This window comes from Dendropsophus ebraccatus, chromosome 14 (genome assembly GCF_027789765.1).
Source record: "Dendropsophus ebraccatus isolate aDenEbr1 chromosome 14, aDenEbr1.pat, whole genome shotgun sequence".
Lineage (NCBI taxonomy): Eukaryota > Metazoa > Chordata > Amphibia > Anura > Hylidae > Dendropsophus > Dendropsophus ebraccatus.
This window is the reverse complement of record NC_091467.1, coordinates 16,557,795-16,577,084: the sequence shown is the minus strand read 5'-3', so window position 1 is coordinate 16,577,084 and position 19,290 is coordinate 16,557,795. Positions and strand designations below refer to the sequence as shown.

The 19,290-nt window shown below is 44.9% G+C and overlaps 1 protein-coding gene across 1 annotated transcript; it reads left to right on the top strand.

Moving 5' to 3' along the window:
- The first annotated feature begins 3,477 nt into the window (after positions 1 to 3,477).
- PSME3 (proteasome activator subunit 3) lies at positions 3,478 to 18,221 on the top strand. Its single transcript, XM_069951967.1, has 11 exons — positions 3,478 to 3,610; positions 10,779 to 10,811; positions 11,184 to 11,246; positions 11,992 to 12,096; positions 12,406 to 12,454; positions 14,172 to 14,284; positions 14,592 to 14,660; positions 15,177 to 15,244; positions 15,644 to 15,698; positions 15,806 to 15,892; positions 16,892 to 18,221. The coding sequence occupies exons 1-11, from the start codon at positions 3,557 to 3,559 to the stop codon at positions 16,970 to 16,972; spliced, it is 777 nt and encodes a 258-aa protein (XP_069808068.1). The 5' UTR covers positions 3,478 to 3,556; the 3' UTR covers positions 16,973 to 18,221.
- Positions 18,222 to 19,290: the final 1,069 nt, after the last annotated feature.

The window sequence follows — 19,290 nt, the reverse complement described above, 5'->3', positions numbered from 1 at the left end:
TGTGTGTGAGCTTTTCTCTCCTCCTCCTCCCCCCTCCCTTCTGAGACAGCTGAGAACATGTTAGGGGTGCCACAGCAGTCTAGTGATGGGATACACTAGGAGTCCCAGCATATCCTAATCTTTGAGGTCTCTGCAGCCTACACACAGTGGCAGAAGATGGCGGCCATTCAGGCGGAGCTGATTTTTTTTTTATAACTCTTGGTGATGGGGGTCCTATAAGAGGGGTCCTATCTACAGGGGGCAAACTACCTTCAGAGAGAGGGTACTTTCTACAGGGGGGCAAACTGCCTTCAAAGGGGTCCTATCTGCAGGGGGCAAATTATCTTCAGAGAGGGGGTCCTATTTATAAGTGGAAAGCTACCTTCAGATAGGGGGTACTGTCTACAGGGGGGCAAACTATCTTCAAAGAGGGGTACTATCTCCTACAGTGGAACAAACTACCTTCAGAGGAGTCCAATCTACAGAGGGCAAACTACCTTCAGAGAGAGGGTACTTTCTACAGGAGTCAAACTGCCTTCAAAGGGACCCTATCTGCAGGGGGCAAATTATCTTCAGAGAGGGGGTCCTATCTGCAGGGGACAAACTACCTTCAGAGAGGGGGTCCTATTTTTGACTGGAAAGCTACCTTCAGAGAGGGGGTCCTATTTATAAGTGGAAAGGTACCTTCAGAGAGGGGGTACTATCTACAGGGGGCAAGCTACCTTCAAAAGGGTCCTATCTACAGGGGGCAAACTACCTTCAGAGGGGTCCTATCTACAGGGGGCAAACTACCTTCAGAGAGAGGATACTTTCTACAGGGGGCAAACTACCTTCAGAGGGGTCCTTTCTACAGGGAGCAAACTACCTTCAGAGGGGTCCATTCTACAGGGGGCAAACTACCTTCAGAGGGGTCCTATCTACAGGGGGCAAACTACTCTCAGAGAGAGGATACTTTCTACAGGGGGCAAACTACCTTCAGAGAGAGGATACTTTCTACAGGGGGCAAACTACCTTCAGAGAGAGGATACTTTTTACAGGGGGCAAACTACCTTCAGAGAGAGGATACTTTTTACAGGGGGCAAACTACCTTCAGAGAGAGGATACTTTTTACAGGGGGCAAACTACCTTCAGAGAGGTCCTATCTGCAGGGGGCAAATTATCTTCAGAGAGGGGGCACTATCTACAAGGGAAACGCCACCTTCAGAAGGGTTCTAGCTACAGGGGACAAACTACCTTCAGAGAGGGGGTACTATCTACAGGGGGGCAAGTTACCTTCAGAGGGGTCCTATCTACAGGGGGCAAGATAACTTCAGAGGGGTCCTATCTACAAGGGGCAATCTACCTTTAAAGAGGGGGTACTATCTACAGGGGGAAAGCAACCTTCAGAAGGGTTCAATCTACAGGGGGAAAGCTACCTTCAGAGAGGGGGTCCTGTTTATAACTGGAAAGCTACCTTTAGAGAGGGGGTACTGTCTACAGGGGTCAAGCTAACTTCAGAGGGGTTCTGTCTACAGAGGTAAGCTACCGTTAATAAGAGGGTACTATCTACAAGGGGCAAACTACCTTCAGAGAAGGGGTACTATCTTCAAAATGTAAACTACCTTAAAAGAGGCGGTACTATCTATAGGGGCAAACTATGTTCAGAGAGGGGTACTATGTACAGATGGTAAACTATCTTTAGAGAGGGTGTACCATCTACAGGGGGCAAGCTACCTTCAGAGAGGGGTACTATCTAAAGGGCAGGCACTCTACTTTTAGGGGGTGTCCTACCTATGAAGGGAATACTCCTTCAGGGGGGTCCTACCTATAGGAGTCAAACTACCTTCAGGGAGGGGAAACTATCTCTTAGTAAAAAGTAATTATTAAAAGGGCAGACTAGATGGACCAAGTGGTCTTTTTTTGCTGACAATCTTCAATGTTTCTACAATGTTCTATCTACAGGGCAGGCAAAACTACCTTCAGGGGTGTTGTGCCTTCGAAGGGGGAGGGGTCAAACTACCAATGGGGGGGGAAGGGGATAAACTACATTTAGCGGTGTCCTACCTATGGGGGGGTAAGCTACTTATAGGGGCTACTAACTTCAGAGGGAGAACACTACCTACAAGGCAGGTAAAGTACCTTCAGGTAGGTCGTACCTCCATAGAGAGTACTTCTTCGGGGGTACTACATTGAGCAGTGTAGACTACTTAAAGGGGCTCCTGACTTCAGAAGGGGAAAACTACTTAGAGGGCGAGGTGACCAACTACCTACATAGAAATCCTTCCTAGAGGGATGGCTAAATAATCTTCAGGGGGTGATACCTACAGGGGATTCCACCAAGAGAGGTAAAACCATCAACTGAAGAGAAGGACATACTGGGAAAACAACCTACTGGAGGTGCCAGCTCACTAAGGGTAACTACCTACAGGGGGCACCTATCTAATGGGGCAAACTACCTACTGGAGGTGCCAGCTCACTAAGGGTAACTACCTACAGGGGGCACCTATCTAATGGGGCAAACTACCTAGTGGCGGTGCCAGCTCACTAAGGGTAACTACCTACAGGGGGCACCTATCTAATGGGGAAAACAACCTACTGGAGGTGCCAGCTCACTAAGGGTAACTACCTACAGAGGGCACCTACCTAATGGGGCAAACTACCTAGTGGAGGTGCCAGCTCACTAAGGGTAACTACCTACAGGGCGCACCTACCTAATTGGGCAGACTACCTACTGGAGGTGCCAGCTCACTAAGGGTAACTACCTACAGGGGGCACCTATCTAATGGGGCAAACTACCTACTGGAGGTGCCAGCTCACTAAGGGTAACTACCTACAGGGGGCACCTATCTAATGGGGCAAACTACCTAGTGGAGGTGCCAGCTCACTAAGAGTAACTACCTACAGGGGGCACCTACCTAATGGGGCGAACTACCTAGTGGAGGTGCCAGTTCACTAAGGGTAACTACCTACAGGGGGCACCTATCTAATGGGGCAAACTACCTACTGGAGGTGCGAGCTCACTAAGGGTAACTACCTACAGGGGGCACCTATCTAATGGGGCAAACTACCTACTGGAGGTGCCAGCTCACTAAGGGTAACTACCTACAGGGGGCACCTACCTAATGGGGCGAACTACCTAGTGGAGGTGCCAGTTCACTAAGGGTAACTACCTACAGGGGGCACCTACCTAATGGAGCAACCCACTCTTTACTGAGGAAGACACCAAATGGAGGGATTATTACCCTTTGGAAATTTATTGATCCCACACGGAAAGAAATTCTTCAAAATTCTACTAAATGCTACAATGGCCAGCACATACCCATCATACGGGTCAGCAGGTGAACACAATGTAACACAGAGGGAGAAAAGGGGAAAAAAAAAAAAGCAATGAGTGACAGGTCCGCGAAGCCACACATCCGGCTCTACATTCTGATTGGCCGCACTCTGACCGGCTGGGCTCGCTGATTGGCTATCTGCCGTCCCGCCCACCGTGCGTCACGTACGCTGACGGCGCGCAGAGTGAGACGTCGTTTCCGGAGCCGTGTTGCACGAGCCGGTACTGTACACTGCTGAGGGAAGGTCTCGCCCGGACACTGCCATGTCTTTCATCTCGTCTTCCCTGCTCAAGGTGGATCAGGAGCTGAAGAAGAAGGTGAGCGGCGGCGGCCGGGGGAGGAATCGCAGGGAAGTGTGAATGGACTGGACGCGGCTTAGGCCGGTGTGAGCAGCTGTGAGGGGGTCGGTCTTTGTCGCGGCATGGAGGCAGCCGAGTGGTCTCAGGGTGGGGGGCTCTGTGCTGTACGGTGCTGGGGGGCCGCTCTGCTGCCCCCACGTGGAGGTGACGGGGCAGACAATGTGGAGGAGCCACATGGAGGGGGCAGAGCACGTACACACGTGGTGCGGGGCAGTCACAGCGTCACGTGATCTCCCCTCACTGTGAGCCTAGACTGTACCCTCTCCTCACTGCAGGGATACATTGTATAGAAATGTCTAGAGCAGGGGGCGGGAAACTCGGCCCTCCAGATGTTGTGGAACTACAACTCCCATCATGCCTGGAGAGCTGAAGCTTTGGCTGTCCAGGCATGATGGGAGTTGTAGTTTCACAACAGCTGGAGGGCCGATTTTTAAGAAACTTTGTAATTGGGTTTATTAGCCGAAAAATGCATTTTTTTCATGAAAAAGCAGTTTGAAGCTCTCCCCCTGTCTTCATGGTTCTCTATGGAGAGATGAGGCACCAAAACAGGACAACAAAGAGTTAATTTTCAGCTACATCACCAGGCTCTCCCTTCTGATGTCAGCACTGAATACTGGCTTTCACACAGCTCCCGCTGTGTAATACTTTCTTCTCTGCTGGCGACTAATCTCCCCTCCCCTCTCCATAGGTTACACAGGGCCTGACTGATGTCAAGAGTGGAGTTTTCCTGGTAATGAGCAGTGGATGAGAGAAAGGAGGGAGAAGGGCACCTGGGGAAAGTCCATCTGAATGCAGATAATGGCATATTTGCCTAATAAACCCAATTACTAAGTTTCTTAAAATCGCCTGGACTATTGATTTCTGCAAAAAAAAATTTAAACGACAGTGACACATTAAGACATAATCTTTCTGTGTGTATACCGACAATGATCAAACACTAACGGAAATGAGTTTGTATGTCGTTGACTGTACAAAGGATCAGAACTACGACTATGGTTCCGTGTATTATAGTGAATGATTTCAGGCTGTTCCCAAGAGCGCTCGTTCGCAGTCATTTTACCATTAATTGGTGGAAACTAAAAAATGCTTAGTCTAATAGGACCCCAAGTGTTTTTAAAGGGAACCTCTGACCCAGGGCAGAGCCACTGATACTTACCTGCTCCTGCCATTCTCGCAGCAGAGACATCGTTGCCCGACGGTCTGCGCACTCCAAATGTAGTTGAGAAGAGATGAGTCCGACATCAGTGCTCTAGTGATTTCCTATGGACGTCGGACTCATCTCTTTACATATTAAGTGCGCAGACTGACAGGCGGTGATTTCTCTGCTGCGGGACCGGCAGGAGCGGATAAGTATTGGTGGCTCTACCGTGGGGTCGGCCTGCTCTGCCCCTGGTGACAGGTTTCCTTTGAAGGGGTTGTCCAGCAAAAATCTTTTTTCTTTCAAATCAGCTGCTTTTTAAAAAGTTATATAGATTTGTAATTTACTATTATTTAAAAATCTCAAGTCTTCTAGTACTTATCAGCTGCTGTATGTCCGACAGGAAATGGTGTGTTCCTTCCAGTCTGACACAGTGCTCTCTGCTGCCACCTCTGTCCATGTCAGGAACTGTCCAGAGCAGGAGAGGTTTTCTATAGGGATTTGCATATAATTTGTTATGGTGCAGTGAGCTCAGAAACTGCATAAGCACTACGCTACTGCACTGACACAGCCGCCGAAGAGGAAGTTACGCAAGCCTGATAGTTGCAGTGCGTCCGCCTCTTATATCTCAGGGCCATTAGTTTTGTGTGTGTTGGCCTGGGTTCACACTCCGTTTTTGCAATCTATTTTTTTGCATTTGCGCATCCGTTTTGATTAGATGAGCGAACCTGGAGCGTGCTTGAGTCGATCCCAACCCGAACGTTCAGCATTTGATTAGCGGTGGCTGCTGAAGTTGGATAAAGCCCTAAGGCTATGTGGAAATCATGGATACAGTCATTGGCTGTATCCATGTTTTCCAGACAACCTTAGAGCTTTATCCAAATTCAGCAGCCACCGCTAATCAAATACCAAACGATCTGGTTCGGATCGACTCGAACCCGAACCCGGTTCGCTCATCTCTAGTTTTGATCCATTTTTCCATTGACTTCGATTATGAAAAAAACAGTTCAATATGAATCCGTTCTTTTTTTTTTTAATGGACACAAAAATGAGGTTGACTGTTTTTGTGTACGTTAAAAAAACGGATCCATTTAGATTTTTTTTTTTATAATGGAAGTCAGTGAAAAAACACAATTGCATCCGTTTTTTTCATCAGTTTTTCATCCGTCTTTTTTGCACAGAAAAAAATGGAAAACATTTAGTGTGAACCAAGCCTCACGCTGTACTTGTTATGATGTCCCTATATAAGTAGGAGTGTGTGCGGTTTTCCTGATCGCACATGGGATTTTGTCCGGGGCATGTTGGGTCATGCCAAAACATGTTCCACCCCTACAGCAACCATCTAGATGAGTGTCCCCCCCCCAACCTAGGACTCGTCAGCTGTTGCAAAATGCTCTGAACAATGTGTGCAATGCTTACACCGGGGATGGGGAACCTTGATGGGAATTTTAGTTTTACAACAGCTGGAGGGCCGAAGCTTCCCCATCCCTGGCTTACACACTGCACTTGGGACACACATTGTGAGCTCCTTTCTGATATGCCCCATGTCACTAGGACGGTTTTCCTCCCTATCCTCATTGATGAAGCTAAGAGGTAGGGCTGGGCGATATAAACGATATGCCAAAATATCGTCATCAATTCGGTTGACGATATGGATTTTTGGCATATCGTCATATCGCGATATACCACGGAGCGGTAGTGAATAAGCTTCTCACTTACCGCTCCGTGGTACCGCGCTGCAGGGCCTTCCGTTCACGCATTGTCAGCGCGCTAGCGCGCTGATGCGTGTGACGTCAGGTCTCCCAGTGCATGCTGGGAAGAAGACGCGGCCCGTCTCGCCTCACGGACTCCATCAGCCAGCCCTGCAGGAAAGGTAAGTAGCAGAGGGGTCGGGGGCGGGCGGCAGATGGCTTGGCATGGGGCTGATGATGGCCCTGGCTGGGGGGACATGATGGCTGGCACATGAAATGCCTGGAAAACAGTGAGGGGTGAGATGGCTGGCACCGGGGGGGGCGGGGGTTGGGGGTGCTGATGACTGGCAACGGGGGGCTGATGACTGGCGACGGGGGGCTGATGACTGGCACAAGGGGGGCTGATGACTGGCACAAGGGGGGCTGATGACTGGCACAAGGGGGGCTGATGACTGGCACAAGGGGGGCTGATGACTGGCACAAGGGGGGCTGATGACTGGCACAAGGGGGGCTGATGACTGGCACAAGGGGGGCTGATGACTGGCACAAGGGAGGGCTGATGGCACAGGGTGGGCTGATGACTGGCAAGGGGGGGTGATAACTGGCACAAAGGGGGCTGAAGGCATAGGGGAGGGCTGATGACTGGCAAGGGGGGGTGATAACTGGCACAAGGGAGGGGGGGCTGATGACTGGCACAGGGGAGGGCTGATGACTGGCAAGGGGGGAGTGATAACTGGCACAAAGGGGGCTGAAGGCATAGGGGAGGGCTGATGACTGGCAAGGGGGGGTGATAACTGGCACAAGGGAGGGGGGGCTGATGACTGGCACAGGGGAGGGCTGATGACTGGCACAGGATGGGCTGATGGCACAGGGGACGGCTGATGACTGGCAAGGGGGGTGATAACTGGCACAAAGGGGCCAGCATAGGGGAGGGCTGATGACTGGCAAGGGGGGCTGATAACTGGCACAAAGGGGGCTGAAGCCTTTGTGCCAGTTATCAGCCCCCCTTGCCAGTCATCAGCCCTCCCCTCCCTTGTGCCAGTTATCACCCCCCCTTGCCAGTCATCAGCCCTCCCCTATATATTTATAATTATATATCGTGATATATCGTTATATCGTGCATGCATCAAATTATATCGTGATATAAATTTTAGGCCATATCGCCCAGCCCTACTAAGAGGCGTCTATGACTACAACTATGAATGTTTCCCTATGTACCAAGATACATGGCAAAAACCCAAGACTACCCTTACAAGTCCTGCCATACTAGAATATTTTGCTGCATGTTTCTACCTTCAATAGACAAATGAAATGTTTAAAAGTTACCCGGCCTTTTAAAAAAAATTTATTTACCGAGCCATTGGTACAAAAATTGCATCTAAAATTAGAACCCAATCGTGTATTTGCAGACTGTGTTAACCCCTTCAAGACTGAGCCCATTGATGCCCGGATTTCCGGGTCAAATTAATGCAATCTTCCTCCCCGCCTTCTAAGAGCCATAACACTTTTATTTTTCCACCTACAGGGCTGGTTGAGGTGTCATTTTTTGCGCCATGATCTCTAGTTTTTATTAATATCCTATTGGTGTAAAAGAAAATTTTTTTAACGCTTTTTATAAAAAATGTATATATAATTTTAAAAAAATCAGCAATCCTGCAAACACCCCCCACCCTCCCGTTTACCGTGCGGGAACAACAATGTTATATTTTAATACATCAGACAATTCCACACATGCTATGATATGTAATATGTTTTTTTTATGTTTTTATAATGGGCAAGGTGGTATATTAAACTTTTATTGGGAGGGGGTTTATAAAGGGTTTTTAATACTTTTTGAAAACTATTTTTTTTTTTACATCCCCCCCCCTTTAAAACATACAATCATTAGATTTCATATACTGATCTATGCTATGCCATACCATAGCATAGATGTTATCGGCGATCTGTGCATAGAGCCTGCCTGAGAGCAGACTCTATACATGGATGGTCAATCTGACTGATCAGTCAGACCACCAGTTGATTTGAAAGAAAAACATTTTCGTTGGACAACCCCTTTAACTTCTCACATGTTTCTCTGCTTGCTGTTAGAGATCTCAAGCACAGTTGGGTTTGTCCAATCCTGATCGTGTGGCATTTGATTACCGGTGGCTGAAGAAGTTGGATGCAGCCCTAAAGAGTCCCAGAAAACATGGATACAGCTATGGCATATGGCTGTATCTATGTTTTCTAGGGCTGCATCCAACTTCTTCAGCCACCGGTAATCCCATGCTGCACAGTTAGGTTCTTGCCTGAGTCACTCCTCTCTGCTTGCTGTCATTCCTTGTCAGTGGATACAGATCTGCTCTGGTCATCAGATGGACATAGTCACAGGACTGATCAGTTACATCACAGTTATCAGAGCCGTCTCCTGTAATGTATAGCGCACATACACATCCGTCACATGCCCAGGATCCACTTACATGCACTATTGAACACTCATTTGACAGCTGATTGGATCTTTTGTGCTCCCATTTTATACGGTATTACTGGCTGCACGTTACGCTCTGTGAACGGTTGACATGCTGCCAGTGCTGATTAATTTAGGTTTATGTTAAGGTTAAATTTAAATGTTGACCTCTCTCTATGGAGAGAATCCAAAAACCCAGGTGAAGGATGGTTTTTTAATTATATCTAGAGGTGGAATCTGCAGTATTACCAGCTCGTTACTTATACGTCATGGACACAGATAAGACAATGTATCATGATTATAAGTCTGGAGAAAATGGCCCAAGTTTTATTATGGTCATCACATTTTATAGACAGATAAAATATAGGGTGGTAACAAATGCTAATAAGACATAGATGAGGCGGTGCTGGTGATTTAGATATTCAGTCATGCGCAATGGCATCTATATTAGTATTCATTATTATTATTCAAAAAGGTTAGAACAATACATTCTGTGCAATGATACTTTCACATTATTCCCACTGTAACAGACAGTCAACTTTCCTCTGAGAATGGCCTTGAACGCTGATAAACATGTCTCTGAGGGAAATAGTTCTTGAGACAAAACATTCTTTCTAGTGTCCATATCAGAAGTTTTCCAAGGTAAGAAATGGTCCAACTATAAGTTAACCATATCAGGGACTCTCTAATGTACTGGAGCTTCTGAGCAAGAGGCCTATATATATGTGTAGTCATATAGGTACGGTGCAGGTAGGTAAAATCGCATATCCTGGCCTTATCAGTTTATGTTGCTAAATCCTAGTTTGCCAGCTGCTGCTAATCAAGTTTTCTAAAAAGGCATGCATTTAGAGGGGTATTTCACTCAAGCGTAACCTTTCATATGTTGCTGTCCACGGTGGGACTAACAATTAGCTCCAAACTTGTTGTTATCTGTTTAGTCTCCTTCCCCCAGTTCTGAGCTGCTGCTTTCTGCTGAAGACACAAAAAACTGTGTGAGCTTTTTTGTCTGTTTTCTTCTCTCACCCTCCTACCTTTCGAGACTGCATTCGCAGTGATCAACCAGTTATGCAGCTGGACAACGTTAATAATCATGCGTACGGACATTTAATTTAAAGGGGAAACAAATAGGTTTGAAAACTGATGGTACTTTTACCCGGAGCGATAATTCGCCCGATCGCACGATTAACCATTTTGAATGAACAATGTTTTTTTTTATAACGATCAGCGTTTAGACGGAACGATACATCGTATGGAAAATTCGCTATGCGATTGTTTAAGCCTATCTCACACATAGGTGAAATCGCTGAACGACTGTTTACACGGAACGATCTGCGAATTTTTTTGCGAACGATCAACGATAATTTGAGAACATGTTGAAAGATCAAAATAAACGATTTTTTGCTGGTCGTTTGATCGTTCGCTGCGTTTACACGTACGATTATCGTTCAAATTCGACCGTTATCGTGCAAAAACGAACGATCAATCGTCCCGTGTAAAAGTACCATTAGTTATGTTCCTATAGCGTACGAGATGCTGAGAGTGAAGGTTTTCTTGGCACTGCTGTCATTAAATCTTCAGTAATAATAATATAAAAAAATAAAAATTAATAAAAATAAAAAATAATAATAAAATAATAATAATAAAAATAATTTAAATAATAGTAGTATTAATATTATTGTCCTGGGGGTGGCACTACAGCCCTGAAGGCACCTACCTGCCCTCCGCTCCTCATGACTTTCCACCCAGCGCTCTCCATTGATCAGCTGCCAGTGACATTACTGCAGAGCACTAGATGAATATATAATTTTTTTTTATATGAAAAATTAATTGGTAGCTTTTTTCTGTTCACAGGTCGATTGTTTCCGAGAGAGAATAACAAATGAGGTATGTATATTTTTCTTTTAATAAACTTCTGTGCAACTTTGCAATAACTCTCATGTTTCCATCATTGCTATTGTAAAGTTTCATTTATGTCAGGGAAATATGAATTTATTGGTCCCAGTGTTCAGACCCCAGTAGGAGTCTGTGCTTAGCTGTTCTCTCCTGGCTCTGGCTTGGCTTGTCTCATAAGGCAAGTCTATGGGGGCTGTCCAAGTCTTATAGACACAGTGGGGAGGGGACCATCTGACAGCATGCCGCTGTCCCTGCTGGTTCTACCAAGTGGTCATGGTCTGAACACTTAAATTGTGATACTATATAAGTAATATAACTATATAAGTAATCTGACGTCAAATAATACCTGGTTTATGCTTTCAGGCTGAAGACCTGGTGGCTAGTTTTTTCCCCAAAAAGTTACTGGAACTGGATGCGTTTCTTAAGGTAATTTTAGTCCAGTAGAGTAAAAAAAAAAGAATTCATAGACTTTGTTAACATCAGAGAAACTTTCCAATATAAGAACTTTTGCAGGTCGTGTTGGCATTAGTATTCTGAAATATCAGTATCGGTTTACATGTGGCCATTGGAACTGCACACACCAGTTCCTTTCATCAATAGAGAAAACACCTTAAAGCAGGGGTAGGGAACCTTTGCTCTCCAGCTGTTGCAAAACTACAACTCCCATCATGCCTGGACATCCAAAGCTAAAGATTTGGCTGTTCAGGCATGATGGGACTTGTAGTTTTGCAACAGCTGCAGAGCCAAGGTTCCCTACCCGTGTCCTAAAGTGTACCTGTCACGACGGTGAAATCCACTGCTAATCCGGAGGTTCCGGTCTCCATTGGTACGCAGATGAAATCAGTCGATAATGCACACAACCAACATTAGTACTAATTTCGAATACACTACCGGTCAATTACTTTGAATAAGCCACACTAGGTTGAGATTAGTTAAATTTTATACCTTTTACTGGTAACACACAAAGCCATCTCAGCAGGTACCTAGCGAACACGCATGCTTGTATTGGTTGAGCGTGCATGTTTCCATTACTAGGGAAGAAGAAATAGTTGCTTGCTGATGAACAAATGATCAGTGCCGGGTTTAGCCATCCTAGATCTGATGGGAATTGCGAGTCTTTTGGAGTGAATACATTCCATACTTTATGGTGTTTTTGTAATCTTTGTTTCAGGAGCCCATGCTAAATGTTCAAGACCTTTCTCAAATCCATAGCGAAATGAATTTGCCAGTGCCAGATCCAATCCTTCTGTCCAACAGCCACGATGGAATCGATGCTGTAAGTTATTGCACGTTCACGTTATGTATTTTTTTTATTTTTTTTATGCCAAACACTTCCATAAGACCATAGGGCCTGATGAACACCAAGGAATCCCCATTTGGATATGAACTATATTTCCATATCTGTAGCGATATTCTACATGGTACAATATGTGATCGTAGCCCTGAGGGTTCTTTGGTGTTACTTGTCCCAGTGGGGAGTACTTGGCTTGTGAGTAGTTATAATCACTAGTCTAGATATTAGAGCTGACTCTGCTTCTATCTAGAAGTAAAGGCTGTTTAATAATTTGCCTATTATTTCTGACAGCCAACTCTTAAGAAAAGAAAGATGGAAGATGGAGATGATAACTGTCCAGGTAATTTATTTTTAATTTAAATTTTTTTTTTTGTTGTTTTCTGTTAATGCTTTTGTGTGCTCCATGTGTCAGTATTTTCTAAGGTGGTGATTAGTAAGATTGTATAGTGAGGATATCTTCTCTGTTTAAGTAATTGTTTAAATAGGAAGTCCTTATCAAAATATGAAAATAAACAAGATCGGCAGGGGGCGCAGGAACTTAAAGGGGTTGGCCACTTAATAGTAAAATAGGTCAGTACAAAATATTAGTAAGTGTACTCACTGTATATACTGACAGCAGCTCCCTGTGTACCTCATAGAGCTAAAATCAGACTCTCCTTCACCAGGCTGGGCTGCCCTGCTCTGTTTTGTTTCAGTCCACAAAATGGCTGACATGGAGAAGCATGTGACCATGCCCTGTCCCCTGTGTCCTCCATAGGCATATACAGGCTGTGTGGTGGACACTGGGGGGCGGGGCCTGGTCACATGCTCCTCCATGTCGGCCATCTTATGGACCAAAACACCACAGAGCAGGGCAGCCCAGCCTGGAGGAGGGGAGTGTGATATTAGCTCTATGAGGTACACAGGGGGCTGCTGTCAGTATATACAGTGAGGACACTTACTAATACTGTACACTGAGCAATTTTACTATAAAGTGGCCAACCCCTTTAATAAACAAAGTATCTTCACCAGTCCTCATATCTATGCTGCACCACTACTGGTTATCTTTAACGTCCGTCTCGGATGTCATTTTTGTCCGGAATCAGGGGCACGTCACATACTGTTTTTCCAGCTGCAACACCATGGCCCGGTTTATTGATTGCCTGAGTGGGCAGTCGCTCAGCTGGGTATGTGACATTGCAGCTGGAGGAGCTGCAGGAGGCTAATGGCTGTCAGCTGGACCGTGGAGCATCTCTATGATACCTGAGGGGATAGGAAAGTATACTTTGTTTATTTATTTCATGAGACTTCTCCTTTAAGGGTCCTTTTAGATGGCAGAATTTAGCGGCCAAGGAAACTGACAGTACAGATATGCATATATCTGCGCAGTCAATTTCCAGATCATAAGCCGTGCATACTTCCCATTAGTGTTGCTGTGTGATCCAGCATCCTGCTCTCTGGCCACTGCTGTGTCTTCATGCTGACCCTCCTTGTCCGGCTGTCAATCATTCTGGAGGAAGTGGTGGTCTGATGATACAGCGGCGGGCGAAGAGCTGGTCGGGAGAGTGGGATGCCGGATCACACAGCAGCACGCTAGGTATGTATGCACTGGTTGTGTGACAGCTGGCTATATTCATGTTGGTGCTGTCAGTTTCCTTTTGCAATCGGCCGCACATCTCTTGTTCACACCGGAAGATGTGCTGCCATTGTGGTTCCCGCCTCAGACCCAAGCATATCTCAACATCGGGGTCTCTCTGTGCTGGTCTTAAATAGGTAATGTTCACTGATCCTAGGAGATGAGAACAATAATTTTTGGGCTTTGACACAGCATTTGACTGTAAGATTGTTAAAACACAGTGTAACGTTCCATGTTCTGGTATTATAATCAATGACAGATGTGTTTAGGAGCAGTGACTGCGTCATTGTATGACAATTATAGCAGAATTTTGCACTATAGTTAGTAATTCTGACATCCTGACTAAATCCTGCGCTGCGGAATCTGTTGGCGCTATACAAATAAATATTTATTATTAATAATAATAATAATAATAATATTTCTGTTTTTGTTTACCTTGTAGGGACCAAAGTTTTTGTGATGCCTAATGGGATGCTGAAGAGTAACGCCCCCCTTGTGGAGATCATCGAAAGAGTAAAACCCGAGATTAGGCTACTCATAGAGAAATGTAACACAGTGAGTCTCTTCTGTGCCTTCAGCTTTTGCTAAAGGGAAATTAACGGCAAGTTAGAAGTCTGTAACCTGCTGTAATGTTTTATCTGGTGTCTCATACCAGTCTCAAGGCGTTTCTGGCCTCTGTCACTGATAAGCGGGGTGCACACACCCTTCCTACTCCAGCGTGTGGGAAAGGGGATGGTTAATGCAAAAAATTTTTAAATGTGACTTTCTTAAAAATATTCTGGGAGTGCGGATGATAAATCTCCCAATCTCTCCCTAATTCCTTGGACAAATTTTTTTAAGTTCTTTTTATTTTTCTATTAAGGTAAAAATGTGGGTTCAACTTTTAATCCCAAGGATAGAAGATGGAAACAATTTTGGTGTGTCAATCCAGGTAAGTCCCATTTTATTAGATCACTGATTTAATGTGTAATTTGAGTAAGTGCATCTTTTAATTTTATCTTTTTAGTGTAGTTCATATAGCGCCACATACTCTGCCACACATTACAGTACTGAGGGTACATATCGTATATGGACAAAGTCAGACATTATAGAGATACACATATAACCATCCACCAAGAATTGGACACTTTACAGTTGTCAGAATAGACAGTGTGGCTCTGACTAAAATAATCCAATACTCCCCGAAAGATGCAGTATTATAAGGATAAATACATAGAATAAAACTGCAGTCAGGCAGCAGGGGGTATAACACATATACTGCGGCACTTATAAAATGCTTCAAGTTACCTGTTGGGGGTTGGTATTCTTTTATTTGTCTCACACTATCCAATCAGAGCTGACGGGACCAGACTAGGGTAGGGACACAGCCTTTTCATATGAGGAATGGTAATGCTCAGTTGTCATTTTATTTGTGAATATAACTTTTTTTTTTTTTGGGCACATCTAGGAAGAGACTGTGGCAGAGTTGAGGACAGTAGAGAGTGAAGCAGCTTCTTACCTAGATCAGATTTCCAGGTAAGATACAAAATATTCCGATGTACAGACAATAGATTTATTAACACTGGCTACTGGTGTGAACATGCTCCCGTTTATTACATTGAATCTGGTGCATCCGTCACGACTTTTTACACAACCCACTTCTTGCTGCCAAACCATAACCCTTTGCCGAATGAGAGACAGATGTCGAACTGTGGTGCAAGTCGTGTCAATCACACCAGAATTTTGCTATCTAAAATCTGCCTCTTTGTTTTGACTGTGTAAAAGTTTATTTAAAGCGTTCCATCAACTTGCTGTTCCCTTTCAAAAGAGAAATGTCTGAGCTGTGGCTCTTATGCCTCATGTGGATGATGGATGATGATGGAGATTAGATTGATGAAGATGAGATTAATGGCTTTTATTTTCTCATGTTTTCAGATACTACATTACCCGGGCAAAGCTTGTTTCTAAAATAGCAAAATATCCTCATGTGGTAAGTAGTAGTTGTGACCTCTTGTTATACTACTGACTTGCATGATATTTGTCCTACAATTCTCTGCTTACCATACAATAATGCAATTTTTTTTTTTCACTTTGCAGGAAGATTATCGGCGCACAGTGACAGAAATAGACGAAAAGGAATATATTAGTTTAAGACTTATTATATCCGAGCTGAGGAACCAATATGTAAGAACCATTCCTACATCCTTATGTCTGCCTGTGCATGCTGTGGTTGTTAAAGGGGTACTCCAACCAGGACTACTTCTGCCATGCCCCAGGGAGAAGTGGGTATAAACCATAACATCCATTTACCTTCCCGACTCCAACACCCACATTCTGTAACTCTGGTTTCTGGCGTACTCCTGGTGTTGGTAGGCCTGTCAGTGGCTGAAGATGGCCGAGTTATGTCTCGGGCCAGGAAGTGGCCGGACACCAGGGGACTGGAGCAGCAGAATGTGGTCGGCAGTGCTGTAGCGGGGGGAGGTAAATGGATGTTCTTGTCACCCACCTCCTCCCTGGGAATTGCAGAAAAAAGGGTCCTGGCCTAAGTACTCCTTTTAGTGTCAATTAAACTGAAATTCCATCATGTCAGAAATTTTCCATTGAAATCAATTGAGGTGGTGTGCTACTTGCTAATATATCAAGGAGAAAGTATGGCTACAGGCAATGGTAATTCCATTATACGAGTCGTACCTTTTTATCTTCGCAGCTTTTTATTGGAGGCGTATGACACTATATAGAGAACGCATAATCACTGAATTTCATATTGCTTTGTTTTATTTACATCATGGCACATCGTAACGTTCTGCTCACAGGCTGATGTGTAATCAAACCACACTCCAACCTCTCTGGCCTCCCGCCGCGACTTTTCGGAGGATGGGACTCCTCCTTCCTCACACATGAAGGAGGAGTCCCATCCTCCGAAACGTTGCGTAGAGGCACAACAGAACTAGCTGATCAGCGCTTGTTTGCATCCTTCACAGCCCCATGTCAGGCCGTGTGAGCTGCTTTCTTGGTGTCTGTTATTTTGATGTCAATAATATTGCTGTATGTTGTGTTATTCCATCCATCAAATATGATGGCATCAGAGATGTGCAGATTCATCATTTTTGCAGCCTGTCTGAGCCTGCCTGAAGTCTGAGCTTTTTAGTAATGGTTTGTAAAATGCATTTTGTGTCTCTTTAGGTGACATTGCACGATATGATCCTCAAAAACATTGAGAAAATCAAGAGGCCCAGAAATAGCAATGCTGAGACCCTCTACTAACCAGCGTGTCCTCTCAAACCTCCCCTCCCCTCGCCTCCCCCCAAACTTTTTAGTTCGAAATTTTGTTTTAAATGTATTTTTTTTTCTTCCTTTGAACTTAAAAGGAGTAAAGACCATCATTGCCTTGTTTGAACCTTTCACGTTCTTTACCACCAAGAAGGGAAAGAAAACTGGTCTGGAAATCCAGTGTGCAGGTTTTTAATAGTGTAAAATGGACCCATATCTCTTCTCCTCCTCCTCCTCCCCCCCCCCCCCTCCCCTCTTCTTTTTGGAATTGACAGCTGAATAGTTGTCAGGAAGCCCCAGTCATTGTCAAGGAGTGTTAAAGCCTTATCATATGCGGAGTGCTGTAACCCAAATCCTGACGTTTTCCTACAAGCCACGATTCCAGCTTCCTTCTGGCACTTAGAGGATTTTGATCAGATACATGAAAATGAAAGTCTGTGAGTTGGCCTCTCATAGAGTGGAGTGCGGCGGCTGCTGCAGAACACCTTTTCTAATCTTTTTTGGACTTTTCAGAGTAGCCTGACACCTGGTTTTTTTTTTTTTAAGTAATATTCCCCACAAACAAGTGGCAAGTCTTCTCATTGGGACCCTGACCCGTCATGAGTGGTCGTCCCATGTCCCCTGTCTGAACAGACAGTAGTCAGACATGGGCACTGCTACTGTGTTTAGCTCTATGGGCCTGACAAAGATGGCAGCCGAAGGGGGGTAACCAGTGCTAACCGATGGTAGGAAGGCCTCTTTATCAGGGCCAGGGCTGTAACATGTCAGGTTTCCTTTCTGAAGGTGTATCCACTTGGGACAGCCATAGCGTATATATGAACCACATTGCAGCCTATCCATTCACAAGGTAAGATGATTGAGCCATGATGTACAAATGTCCCAACTGCACTGTGAACCGATAGGCTGGACTCCGACAACATGGCTGCCTCCACAATAAATAACTGATGGATGCTTCTTTTCTTAACGTTACAGCAACAGATTTACAGGTCAAGGCTTCATTCTTATGTTCCGTTCATTCATTGTCATCAAACGATCTAATGTTTTTGTATCTACTAGTTGATGTAGCGTTAAACGGAAATGATGCTGGAATGTCTGTAAAATTTCCCGCCAATTTTTATCCAGTGTTACAAAAACATGGTCACTTTTACCCCTATCTTGTCTCCAGCTTAGGTGTGGTTTGCAATTAAGCTCCATTTACTTCAATGGAACTGAGTTTGAAACCCCACCCAATCTGGAGACGAGAGGGGGGAAAAGTGGCCATGTTTTTGTAGCGCTCGATAACCCCTTTTAATTTCTTCATTATTCAATCCCTTGGGGACATCTCTAGTATTAACCTGTAAAGTGTTAGTTCCTTGTTTGCAGAGTATAATCAGGAAGTGGTTGACGCAGTGCTGTAATGTTTTTATACCCTGATACAGTATGTAGTGGTTGGCCGCCTTTATATCTCTTACTGCAGGTATGTCCTTTAATAACTTGCTATCCCTATGCTGTGTAAAGTGTAATCCTGTTTTACTGGTATAGATTTTCATGGTGTACTACATATAGTCGGGGTAGAAGGTTTGATAGCCGCCTCGTTCAGGGTTTATTACAATGACTGCATGATTTGCTCATGGTAACATCTCCTGCGGTTATTGAGTCTAATGCAGGCATGGTTAATCCACGGCTCTCCAGCTGTTGCAAAACTACAACTCCCATCATGCCTGGACAGCCAAAGCTAAGCTTTGGCTGTCCAGGCATGATGGGAGTTGTAGTTTTGCAACAGCTGTAGAGCCGAAGGTTCCCCATCCCTGGGTTACAGGGATGTGTAGTGTAGATATGGAAAGCATACATAGTGTGTTTTTGGGTTAATACAGATGGTAGTTTATGAACCAAGGGACCTAAGTTACTTCAGAGCCCCATACTAATTTATGTATCCTATCTTAAAGTGCTTTATCCAGCGTTAGAAAAACATGGTCGCTTTCTTCCAGAGACAGCACCACTCTTGTCTCCAGTTTTGATGCTGTTTGCAGTTAAGCTCCATTCACTTCAATGGACCCAAACTGGAGACTAGAGTGGTGCTGTCTCTGGAAGAAAGCAGCCATGTTTTTCTAACGCTGGATAACCCCTTTAAAGGGGTATACAGTTATCACCAACATTCGGATATGTTGCAGGGGAGTGGTAGAAAAAAGGAAAAATCAGTCATATCTTCCCTAGTTTCTGCAGCCGCCCTTCCAGCTCCTCACTACTTATTGCTGTTTACGATTAGTAATAGAACAGCAGAAGGACAGCTAAAGGCAGACTATGGGCGCTATATCTTAGTTTTTCTGTGACCT